This window comes from Martes martes (assembly GCF_963455335.1).
Source record: "Martes martes genome assembly, chromosome: 16".
NCBI classification, from domain to species: domain Eukaryota; kingdom Metazoa; phylum Chordata; class Mammalia; order Carnivora; family Mustelidae; genus Martes; species Martes martes.
In genome coordinates this window covers 29,022,678-29,035,597 of record NC_137904.1, presented here as the reverse complement: position 1 = coordinate 29,035,597, position 12,920 = coordinate 29,022,678, and the positions used below count along the sequence as shown (strand labels likewise).

Sequence of the window (12,920 nt, the reverse complement as noted above, 5' to 3'; positions counted from 1 at the left end):
GCACAACAGGTTCCTTGCTCAGAGTTGAATCTGCTTTGTTCGAGTCTGCCCTAATTTAGACCTCCACCCCTTCAGTAAAAGCCTCGGCACAATTAGAAACGGAACGTGGCAGCATTACCCAGATGTCAGGGTAGAATGTAAAGTAGTGAAGGAAGGCTCGTGTGTATGCTTCATCCTGTGGTTGGAAAATAAAAAGGGCATTTAGAGTGCTACCTAATGAATAGTGTACATTTAAATAGCCATGAGCCATAATTTGCAAAAGCATGAAAGGAAACAAAAGCTGCAAGTGCCAGAATGGGATTCTGGGCAAAGCAGCATTTTGAGAACGCAATGAAAAATTTGTGTTGATGAAATAATTTTATTTGAGTAAAACATTATTTGGGTTTAAGGATAGGATATTGTTGATATTTTGTGTATCTCTGGAATGCTATAGAGAGCTGTTCACTATAAATTTAATGTGATACAGCAAATTGCGTGGTGATTATATTGTACATTTATCTGACTTTACAATAAAATAGATTATGGTAATTAAGATTATATTAAGATTACAGTAATTGGATTTCCCTAGATTATTTTTTTCTGATGTTGAGTTTTCGTTGTATAAATCAGGTAAGATGACTAGCTGCTGCTGTTTCTCTTTTTTTTTTCACATTTGTTCATATGAGGAATTTATGAAGATTTTTCTTGGCCAGTATCCTTTATTTGAAAAATTAATTCCTTTTCATCTGAAATGACTGCAAAGTATGTGGCTCTTGTTTGGATCCTGATTCAAACAAACTAACTGTAAAAGTGAGATGATCCAGGAAATTTGAAGACTGACTCAGTATTTGGTAGTAAAGAATTATTGGCAACTTTTTTTGTAGGTGCGACAATCGTATTGAGACTGTATTGGGGGGAAAGAACCCTTACTCACAGCAGCATATTCTTTTTTTTTTTTTTTTCCACAGCAGCATATTCTTAAATACTACAGATGAAATGAAAATTAAATACACAAAATGGCTGCAAAACTAATGTCAGTGGTGGGTAATTACAAAAAATTAGCAAACATTGGAAAGTGCCAGAAAAAGCACTTGGGTATTAACAAAGGGAAAATTGAAGAATTCCTGTATTCAAACTGAACAGCAGTTACAGTGTTAGTAATAGAACATCCTGCACAGCTAAAACATTGAAAGCAAACAGCTCTCTACTCAGTTTGCTGGCTTTTCCTGTGGACTGCAAGATTTAGTGCCTGTCACAGGAACTCTAGATACTAAGGAGCATTGTTAACCAAATTCGCTGTAGAATTTCCCAGCTGCCATTTGTTTTTTTCTCATTGCACAAATCCTCTTCAATTGATTAGTCTCTTTGGCCCCAGACTATCTTGAGGAACTTGATGTTGGTTGATGATTTCTTTCCGCAGGGTTGTTAGTGAGAAAAATTCCAGTTTGTCAATAAGTATAACTATTTCTGTTAGTGATGATGCATAACATTGCTTGTGAATTTCCCAGGCAGTGGCTTGCGATCCAGAAGTTACGAAGCAAAATCCACAAGAAAGTAGATAGGAAAGCCAGCAAAGGAAGGAAACTCCGGTGAGTTACTTTTTAGAAAAGATTTTAACATGTTACAGCTCTTACATTTTGGCTGTTTTGTCAGTTCTATATGTCTTCTGATGATTCTGTTTTTAAGGATCAGGGAAAATAACAAAAACAGTGTCTGTGGCTTTTTGGGGACTCCGTTTTTCTTACTCTAAAATGGAAATGCTGTAGTTTCAGTTCCTTTTTGTTTTGCTGTTGTAAGGGGATGGGTTAAATAACACCTGCATTTTCCTGAAAGAAAAATAAGAAGCAAAGAAGGTAGTTGAAATTGTCTTAGTTTTTTGTTTTGTTTTGTTTTGTTTTTTGGATTTTTTTTTCTAGAGCTAGAGAAAGCAGGAGTGGGGAGGGGAGAGGGAGAGAGAGAGAATCCTAAGCAAACTCAACACCCAGCCTAGAGCCCGGCATGGGGCTCGATCTTACCACCCTGAGCCCATGACCTGAGCTGAAATCAAGAGTCACAGGCCCAACTGACTGAGCCACCCGGGCATCCTGAAATTGTCTTAGTTTTAAAAAGTGATTTCTACAGAACAGTATAGCAGTTTTACTTTGGATGCTTGTTTAGAATAGGATTATATTGGTCCATTTTCATGAAGCCATACATGTATACACTATGCTAAGAAGATATAAATGAAGGATTCCAGAGAATGTTAACAGTGTGCTTAAATGAAATGAGAAATACATTTTTTTAAAGATTTTATTTTTAAGCAATCTCTTCACCCAACATGGGGCTTAAACTTAAACCCTCAGATCAATAGTCACACACTCTACTGACTGAGCCAGCCAGGCTCAGCCCAAGTGAAATAGAATTTTTATGAGAAAACAGATTCTGACTATAAGAAAACCCTCAGTCCTGTATATGTTGTGTATGTGTGGTATACAGATAGGTAATATTTTATTTTATGTCTGTTGTGTAGTATCATTTGCACAAAGCCTCCTTGTCAAAGAAACTACTTATAATTGAGGTGCACATGGAAAAAAAAAATCTTCAACTCATTGTGTTACGACAGTTTAGGCAGATAGCGAATTCTGCATCCTTATTAGAGACTGCCTGTCATTGAATTCTCTTTAGACAGATGTGGATCTGTCTCATATTTAAGTAACTTCAGAGAAGCAGATTTTATAACTACTTTAACTGATCTGTTTTTGTTTTTAACAAACTCACCAGGAAATAGGTATTTCTCTCTAACTTTGCAGAAGTGGAAAGCAGCTTTTCACCATCTTTTTATTCAAAGTCACTTTCTTAAATCTCAGGCTAAATTGTTACAATTTGTTTAACTTTTTTCATATTTGGAATTTCCATGTCTTCACACTTCTCCAGGTTTGTTTTTAGTGGGATGGTTAAGAGCATAGGCTCCAGGGCCAAAACTTACTCTTTAATGTTGAGAACAGATTTTTTCCTAGTGCTGTGCTTTCAAAATTGTAGCTTTATGAGATGGTAAATGTTCTTTAGAGGGAGAAGCCTGGAATCCTGGGAGGCTTGGGTTCAAATTCTGGCTCTGGCTATATGATTTTGGTTGTTCTTTTATCTCTGTGGCTCACTTTTCTCATTTACTAAGTAGTATAATAATCCCTACTTCATAGATTTGGTTTGAGAGTTAAAATGATGTGTAAATGTCTGGTACATAGTAAACATTCGAAAGTGTTAATTTTCTTGGTTTTTCTTGTTTACCTGTTGGTATTGCTGTTGCAAATATACCATCTTCAGAAGAATTGAGAGAGGACAAAAATCCCTTTTCTACATTATTGTTAGGAATTTTATATTGGGGCAGGTACCTCTGTGTGTGTGCCCCTTGAGGGCAAGAATTGTGCTCCCTTCTTCTTTAAGATAATTCCAGCTTTTATTAGTCAGCCAGAAGATGTTTTTGGATGATTATGTCATTAAACTTAACATGCTCACCAGGTATGGAGAAATGGCTATACCCTTAAACATAATGCAGTGTAAGAACTGGGTGAGTGTTGGAAAAGGGAGTACTTTTCTAGCATGGCAAGTTACTTAGGAGAACATGAGTCTGTTCTTTCCCAAATCAAAACATACTTACCATGGTTATTATTTATTAAGTTGAAAGAAAAAAAAACAGGATTTTGTTTTAATAGCAAGTTTTTTTCTTACATTAATTTATTTTCTAAAAGATTTTATTATTTATTTATTTGACAGGGAGAGAGAGAGCTAGAGGGGGAACAAGTAGGGGGAGCAGGAGAGGGAGAGAGAAACAGGCTCCCCCCTGAGCAGGGAGTCCTGACGTGGGACTTGATCCCAGGACCCTGGGATCATGATCTGAGCTGAAGGCAGATGCTCAACCGACTGAGCCACCCAGGTGTTTATTAAACTAACCTCACTAAACCGTTCATTAGAGGTTTGGTCACTGCGAGTATATACACCTGGTTTTGTAGCATTTTGATAAGTGATTTAGAGTCACACATGCCTATAAATCCAAAGACATTTAAAGTCTTATTCTGGCAACAGGCAAGTGAGAGACAGACATTCTCTTTAAATGGAGCTGAACATTAAAATGTAAGGCATGGTTAATTAAAATTCAAAAAGGAGGGGCACCTGGGTGGGTTAGTCGATTGAGCTTCCTACTCTTGATTTCCACCAGGGTCATGATCCCGTGGGTTGCAGGATTGGGCCCTGAGTTGGGCTCCCTGGTCAGGGGGGACTCTGCTTGGAATTTCCCCCCTCTGCCCCTCCTCCCTGCTTGTTCTCTCTCTCTCTCTCTCTCAAATAAATAAATCTTTTTTTTTTTTTTAGTACAAATAAGATTCCTTCTGAAGTTCAATGAACTGTACTGGGTGCCATGTAAGACCCATTTTGCCCTTCAGGAGTGTGTCCTCAGGAGAGGGTGGCAGTGGGGTGCTTGGGTGGCTCAGTTGGTTAAGTGTCTGACTCTTAGTTTTGGCTCAGGTCATGATCTCAGGGTTGTGAGATTGGACCCCCACATTGGTCTCCACACTGGGTATGGATTGTGCTTAAGATTCTCCCTCCCTCTCCCTCTGCAACCTCCTCCCTGCTCACCTGTGCGTACTCTCTTTCTCTTTAAAAATACAAAAAAAAGGAGAGGGCAGCAGGCACTAAGCAGACAGTGATGCTGTGTGGGAGGCCCTGTGGTGGAGGTTCTCCTGGTGGCCAGGTCACCTGAGTGCCCTTGGGGGAGTGCAGGCTGCTCAGGAAGCCTGTGTCTGAGACGCCATCCACATTTCACACTAAGCAGACTAGAAGAGTCAGCCCAGTGAAAGGCCACAGAGAATAATGGTTTTAAAAACATAGACTTTAGAGTGTAATTTAATTTGTTTTGGCAAACACTTAAAGTGCATAGCGGGGAATGGCAGGAGATAAGGCTGTGTGATTAGGTGAGTGCTAGGTCATGGCCATGCTAAGAATTTGGACTTTATTCTGTACACTGTAGTGAGTCATGGAAAAACAAAGGAAGACTGAAGAACTGTCATAGAGTGAAGGAGACTAAGGAGACATCGCAAGTAGGTACAATTTGGGGTCCTAGATTGGCTCCTGGAAAAGAAAAAGGACACTAGGGTAAAAATGGGTGAAATTTGAGAGCTGTGTAATTTGGATAGTAGTATGGTACCAAGGTTCACTTCCTGATTTTGACTTACACTGTGTTTATGTAAATTGTTAACTCTAGAAGAAGCTGGGCGAGGGTATTCATGAACTCTGTTATTTATGCGGTTGTTCTACAAGTCTAAAATTACTACAAATTAGTTGTTGAGTTAAAAAGTTTGGGACTGCGGTGCCTGGGTGGCTCAGTCGGTTGAGTGTTCGACTCTTGATTTTGGCTCCAGTCATGATCTCAGTGTCGTGAGATCAAGCCCCATGTCAGCTCTGCACTGGGCGTGGAGATGAGCTGGGATTCTCCCCCTCCCCACCCTCCCGCGCCACCCCACCAAAAACAAGTTTGGGGCTCCACACTGGGTTTGGAGGCTACTTTTTAAAAAGTTTTATTTTATTTTTTAGATTTTATTAATTTATTTGACAGGGAGACACAGCAAGAGAGGGAACACAAGCAGGGGAAGTAGGAGAAGGAGAAGCAGGCTTCCTGCAGAACAGGGAGCCCGATGCAGGGCTCGATCCCAGGACCCTGGGATCATGACCTGAGCCAAAGGCAGACGCTTAACGACTGAGCCACCAAGGCACCCCTAAAAAAAAAAAGTTTTAAAAGAAGGGCATATGTTTTGCATTGTTTTGCAGTTTTGTCATCCATATTCACCTGGCTTTCCTGTGACCATGAATGTGAGGAATGTGGTCAGAATGAGAAGATGGTCTTTATTAATAGCAATAGTGATCACATTTATAAAACTCTCAGTGTTAGGCACTGCTAAGCAGTTTACATGCAGAGAGAACAAAAACCACACTCTGGAGCTTCCTTGTCCAGGTTTGAAACCTGACTCTGCTACTTACCCCCCTCCGCCCCGGGGACCTTGGGCAAGTTAGTTCACTTCTGTGCTTCAGTTTCCTTACCTGTGAAACGTGTATATTCCTAAAAGTCCCATCTCAGAGGGGTGGTATCAGATGAGGTGCGCTGATTCCTGTAAAGTGTTTTGAGAAGGGAAGCAGCTCACGCAGCCTGTACAGAGCTGGGAAGTCGCAAATTTGGATTTGAGCTAAGTGGTCTGATTGCTTCTGACCTGTGGCCTGTTCGTTTCTCTCTGGGCAGGACTTACTGGCCTCTGCAGGCACCAGAATGACATATTGGATACATTAGCGTTCTGCCCCGAAGGATTAAACAAGTGGCCAGGCTAGATGAAACTATTATAAATAACATCCTTAAATGAGACCTCAGGAAGAGCTGATAGATATGCCAGCTGTCATCACCGATACTGGGTTCCACTAGTGAGCAGGTTCTGCTCTTTGTTTGCCATAGAGTTGGAAAGAGAAAATTTCCAGAAATGTCATAGCACAGACGAACAATCATTTGAATGATAACAGGTTAATGGCATCAGCCTGGTCAGACTGGGCATGGTAGCTTGTTAGTTGGATGCTAGAAAATAATTTATTTTTAGAAAAGGAATATTTGGGTTTGGAGAAATAATTGTTGATTATTTTTACTTAGCATTATATTTAAGTAGATTTGACCATGATTTAATCAGAATTCATAATGTAAGTGAATTAAATTTAGGCTTTTAGTAACAGGATGTCTTACTGTGTTTGTCTGTTCTTCAGCAAAATGCCATTTATCTTTTCTTAGCATGGTTGTTAAAAGGTGTTTTAATACTAAAACATGCATCCATCCTCAGCAGCACTGAGATTAGATGAAATCTATTGCATTAAGTACACATTACTAAATTGTCTTTAATGTGATTACTTCTTAAAGTCTGTCTTTTGTCATGCTGTTAATAGTTATTGAATATATTGTATTAAAATGTAAAGGTATTCCACAGAGCAGCACCATCCAGTAAAAACATGCATTACATATGTAATGTTAAATGTTCTAGTGGCCACAAAGTAAAAGGAATCAAGGTGGACTTAATAATATATTTCACCTAGGGACGCCTGGGTGGCCCAGTCGGTTAAGCATCTGCATTTGGCTCAGGTCATGATCCCAGAGTCCTGGGATCCGGCTCTCATCGGCCTCCCTGCTCAGTGAGAAGCCTGCTTCTCCAGAACTCTGCCCTTCCCTCTGCTCATAATCTCTCTTTCTCTCTCTTGCTCAAATAAATAAGTAAAATCTTTAAAAAATACTTCGTTTAACCCAGTATGTCAAATAATATTACCCAGTTTTTCAACAATTTATTATTTTAAAATTATTAATGGTATATTTTACGTTCTTTTTTAAATCTTGAATCTTCAAAATCTGGTGCGCTTAACTTGGCCCATCCGCAGCAGTCAGACTAACCATGGTTTCAAGGGCCTACGTAACAGCACGTGGCCGGTGACTACTGAATCGGACAGTGCAGCTATGGAGTAGAGCTCATAGTCTTTGTCCAGAGAGTGGATTAAACCTCTCTTTGGATACAGCCAAGAATAGTGTTCCTTTTTTCAGATGGGCACCAAAGTTTGGTGAAGCCTCAAGATATTAAAATGCATTTATTAATAATACTTATGCTTTACACTTAAATTAAAAGGTTATGTGACTATTTATATTCTCATATATTAACATAACCTTTGAGAGGGTATTTTGGTTCAGTCTTTCAGTTTTCAATATGTGTATCTTTGGATTCACCAGCAATTTCACATTTCAAAATTTATCCTGAAGATATATGTAAACAAATATGCAATAATTTATGTATAAGAATCTTCACCTTAACACTGTTTGGTACTGATTTTAAAGGGGAGCAGTCTAAGCTCTGGGTGCCTGGGTGGCTCAGTGGGTTAAGCCTCTGCCTTCAGCTCGGGTCATGATCTCAGGGTCCTGGGATTGAGCCCCACATCAGGCTTTCTGCTCAGCAGGGAGCCTGTTTCTTCCTCTCTCTCTGCCTGCCTCTTTGCCTACTTGTGATCTCTCTCTCTGTCAAATAAGCAAAGAAAAAATTCTTCAAAAAAGGGGGGGGGGGAACGGTCTATATAAATGCCCATTAATAGGAAATTAAATTATAATATATTGACACAGTGGAATATTCTGCAACTATGAAAAAGAATAGACTGTGATATGGTTCAGCGGGGAAAAGTGTATAATGTAGAATATCAAGTATATTCAATCTCCCTTTTATGTGAAAAATGTGTTAAGTTTATATTTGTCTTATATATGGAAAATGCTACAGCCACACTTAACAGTTTTAGTTAACTGATTATTTCTGGGGATAGGACTGGAGGAGGCTTGTCAGTTTTCTGTACATTTTTGTATTTAAATCTTTTTTTATAAGAATTGTATATTACTTTCTATAATTAGGAGGTAGCAGACATTTTAAAAAAACATGTTTGCACAGAGATTTTGTTTTTGCATCTTACAAAACGTGAATGGGAAGCAATATAAATGTTCAAAAATGTATTATACTATTTCCACTCCTGGGATTGTATACAGCTATCCAGATACTGTTATGGGACATTACTTACAATGCTGCTAAGTGAAAAAAAGAGAATACAAAATTTTGTGTGTGTGTGTGTGTGTGTGTAAATAACAGGATTACTATGAAAACAGACGTAACTAAGCAAAATGTTAACAGCTCTCTTCAGGTGGAGGAACTATGCATTTTGTGTGTGTGCTTTGTTGGTTTCTTTCTATATTTTCTATAATGAATTTATACCTTTTCTATTACTCTTGTAATGGGGAAAATATCATCACTATTATTGTAAAATTCATTTGTTAAAAAAAGGATGAAATTTGGGAGGCTTAGCTGTGGGTGGTACCATAGAGAATCAAATTACTCGATATGTGTAAAAATGTTTGTAATACTGTAAAGCTAATATTATGTACGTGAAAATACCATATGTTTGTTTGTGGATAGTGTTCTGCCCAAGTAGAATTTTGTGGGTTTTTAAAAAGATTTTATTTATTTTTTAAGTAATCTCTACCCTCAGCATGGGGCTGAAACTTACAACCTAGAGATCAAGAGTCACACGATCTATTAACTGAGCCAGCCACGCACTCCCCCGATAGAGTGTTTTTAGTTAGAATTTTATAATATGCATATTGTCATGCAGCCTCTTCTGTTACAAAGAACAGAAGGGCTACCTCCTGTGGATTCTCTTTGGTAGAATTTGGTCCGTATAAGGTCATATAGTTGTTCAGCTCCTTTCATCAGAGGATCTCAAGGCACTTTGTGCAAAATACCCTTTTTTTTCTGTTGGTGGGAAATGGAAGTGATATAATTTAAATTTCCATAACACCATGACTTGAAGAGCTAAGGATCAAACTTGTTATATCTCAGATGTACTCCTTCATTTAAAGATGGGTGAAATGAGAGACTGGATCTAGTGAATAGAGATGATGTGGAATTCTAGAAGCCTTTTCTGACTCAGGGAACCAGTGCTAATGAGTGATGGTGATGTGAGGCATTGTATTTGGGTGTTGCACCACTACTGTGCTTACTACTTACTAGTAATGACATAGAAAAATGATTAAGATGTACTTAGAAAGAAAATGGAGTACTCAAGTCCTCCTTCTCTTCTATCTGGAATAAAGTTTAAGGGTTAGTATGTTGCTCAAGGGCACAAGTGTGTCTATTCTTTTTTGAGACTATGGTATAAATGGATCTGTGTTGAACTACTGTCATTTACAATGTGCTGTTATGAGACTTTTCTCCTGTAATATTAAGGAAAAAGAGGGAAATACATTTGTGATTAGTGTGTACTTATGAATTGTTCTCCATTCCACTCTGGAGTCACGCGTTCCTGTGATCAGTTCTGGACTTTATTAACTCATGGAATGTGTTTCATTTTCTGGGTTAATAGTTACTAATGTCACTGCCTGTTTGTTTCCTGCTTTATTTAGGTTTCATGTCCTCAGCAAGCTACTGAGCTTCATGGCACCTATTGACCATACTACAATGAATGATGATGCCAGGTGAGTAATAGATTAATTATGTGTCTCAAATGGCTCCATGACAGCCTGATATTGACCTGTTCTACAGCCTGTCGCCCTCTCCATTTCTTCTTATCAGTTAACCATTTGTCATTGGCATCATAGTAAGGGTCCTTGTCACATTTCTTCACCCCATAATTACTGTAGAACCAAACCAAAATTTCTGTGAATATCATTGCTGCCTCTGGTGGTTTTTGTTCATTTTGCTTTTTCGTTTTTAACTTTAGCCACCTGCCAAGGCATCTAAGCCTTTCTCTAGTACGGAAAGGTAGGTCAGGACAGTGCATGTGCATGCTTTCTGTGGCTGGGGGGTTTTGTGCATATGCTCTCCTTTTTAAAATGTCTCTATAGAGAGTGCTCTAGAGATGTGTGTTATGTTGTGTTTGTTCAGGCTGCTGTTGAGGACATACTCATTTTATAAACTGAAACAAGACAGAAATGTATAGAAAAATATATCCTTGTAATATTACAATTAATAGCCATTTTTCAAAGACTCACTCCTTCTGTATTAGCTAGCATTCTACTACATTGTAATATTTCTGTATTACTTATTTAGCCATTTCATTCTCTTTCATTTATTTGCCATTCGTTTATATCAGTATGAACTTGTGCTTTCCTACTTTACTCAGTGAATTCTAACCTATTACTGTCATTATTTTTTATTTGAAATTGTTCCATGTTAATGGAAGCCCTTTCAAGCTGGCTTGTGTCCTTTTGGGATGTCTCCATTCCTTGAGTGTGTTCTTACTTTCTGGCACAACAGGGTATTCTAGGCTTGTCTTATATACTTTCCCTGTTCCAGCCCTGGAGTCAGTCTTTGGAGCCCTGATTCCTTTTTGTGTATTGTGGTATTTAGAAGCCAAGATATGTGTGCTAAGGGTATTCATTGCCATGGCGTTTCACTGTTCCTAGGCACTGTCAGTGTAGGGAGCTCAGAAGTGTATGTGTGTTAAATATACACACGTGCAGGAGAGAGCCACTTGAGGTATCTCTGACTGTTTACTTTCAGTCCTTCCCCCCCCCCCAATTTTCCTAGACATTTTATTTATTTATTTATTTATTTATTTTAATGTACTCTGCATGCAACGTGGGATTCAAACTCATGACCCTGAGGTTAGGGGTCACATGCTCCACAGACTGAGCCAGCCAGGCATGCCTCCTTTCAGTCTTTATGAGTTTCCTTTGAGAATGTTCTTGTTTTTCTTTAGAATATAATTAAAATTACCTTCCATGGGAATTTTTTCTTTAAATATTTGTATAGTGTAAGCATTTTAATGTCAGTAACAACTCAAAAATTTTAAATGATTTTATAATATTTTTATATTGCTTGTTTAGTCATTCACTACTTGTTGGACTTTTAAATGATTTTTAATTATTGTAAATAATGCTATGGTAGACATTTGTAAACATGAATCTTTACCAGGTGAAATTACTGGTCGTAGGATAAGCATGTAAGGATTTTGCCAGCTTTATATTTCAAAGTTCACTTACCCTTTTTATTTGAGAGTATTTCATCTGCTACTAAACTTCATCAGATTTTCTGTCCTGGCCTAAAAAATAGTAGATGTGCAAGTTGAGGTGAACATATGATTACTTCTTTTTTGTTTGCTTTTGTTCAGTACTTTGAGTGCAAAAGAGCATGTGGAGGGTTCTGAGTACATTTGTACTCAGAACTTCGTGACTTCACATGCTCTCCTGTGCTTTGTGAGTGAATGCCTTTGTCCAGCTGGGGGGTTTTGTTTGTTTGTTTCCACTTATTTCTGGATCTAGTCTGTTTTTTTGAAATTACAGAGTAAATTGAGTGCAACTTACAGTCCCTGTCAGGACAACGTGGAAGATTATATCAAAGGAAAGGAAAACTAGATGTTCAAAAATGAAGACAAACAATTAAGGAAACATTATTACCCCAGGCATAAAGTGTGAAACCCAGTATATTATTGGTGGCATCTACAACTTTTTGTCCTTTGTAGTTAGGATTATTCTTGAATCACCTAATATCCCAGGGGCACTTAGTTTTCCTGAATCTTATTTATTCACTTAACAAATTTCTGAGGATTGCCACCAAATGCTAACCAAAGATGATTTAAAACTGACTGTATTATTTAGGATTATGTTGGACTTGGTCTGCAAGAATCTTAAAACCTATCTACAGAGATATAAGCAAATGAGTTTATTTTTTTGACAGAAATTTTAGGGGTAGCATGCCATTATTGGCAGTGGTTTCCCCTTCTCAATGATAAAAGGGCCAGCTTCTCTTAGTCTTTCTCTTGTGGTCCCAAGATGGCAGCTGCAATTTTAGCCATCAGACATGTTCATGGCAGGAAGAAGAGAGAAAAGAAGTAGTGTCAGATATACCCGCTTTCTTTTATCAGAAAAGTAAAAGCTTCCCCAGAATCCCCTCCAAATGTTTTATATCTCAGTTGTTAGAACTGTGCTACCTTGCTCCTTGAGGTGGAGGAGCAGGCAAGGGAGAAAGGGTTGGGAATGTTTGTTGGGTAATAGTCCTTCTGCCATTCAGTGTTTGTGGAGGGAAAAGGCTGTCCCTTGTGGACTGATTGCTTATTATCAGCATTGTTCTCCAGCTCGTTTAGCCCACTTAACAAGGAATTTAATAAAAGTCTTGTAGCTGGAGAACTAAGCATGTGTTTTTTCCACAGTGCTCTCTATTCCCATTGTGTTTCCTAAGGAGAAGAGGCATTTATCCACATTATTGCTTGTGCTCCATAGTCTGAATAAGCCAGATTAACTGTGGGTAGAGGAACTGGGCATTAGCTCTCTCTGCTTTTAGTATCCAAATTCTCAGGGCAGAAGGAGGCAGTCATATCTTGACCACTTTTGTTTTTCTTTAGGTAATTCCATAATTGGTGACAGTTGG

The 12,920-nt window shown here is 38.4% G+C and overlaps 1 protein-coding gene across 2 annotated transcripts in view; it reads left to right on the top strand.

Moving 5' to 3' along the window:
• AATF (apoptosis antagonizing transcription factor) overlaps window positions 1–12,920 on the top strand; it is a 99,409-nt gene that overhangs the window by 66,260 nt on the left and 20,229 nt on the right. The window contains exons 10-12 of one of the 2 annotated variants that reach the window (XM_080827368.1): window positions 1,488–1,568; window positions 9,956–10,027; window positions 10,273–10,313. In XM_080827368.1, the coding sequence (XP_080683494.1) occupies window positions 1,488–1,568; window positions 9,956–10,027; window positions 10,273–10,313 (194 nt within the window). The remainder of the gene's footprint in view (window positions 1–1,487; window positions 1,569–9,955; window positions 10,028–10,272; window positions 10,314–12,920) is intronic. The other variant, XM_080827367.1, reaches the window with a different exon arrangement.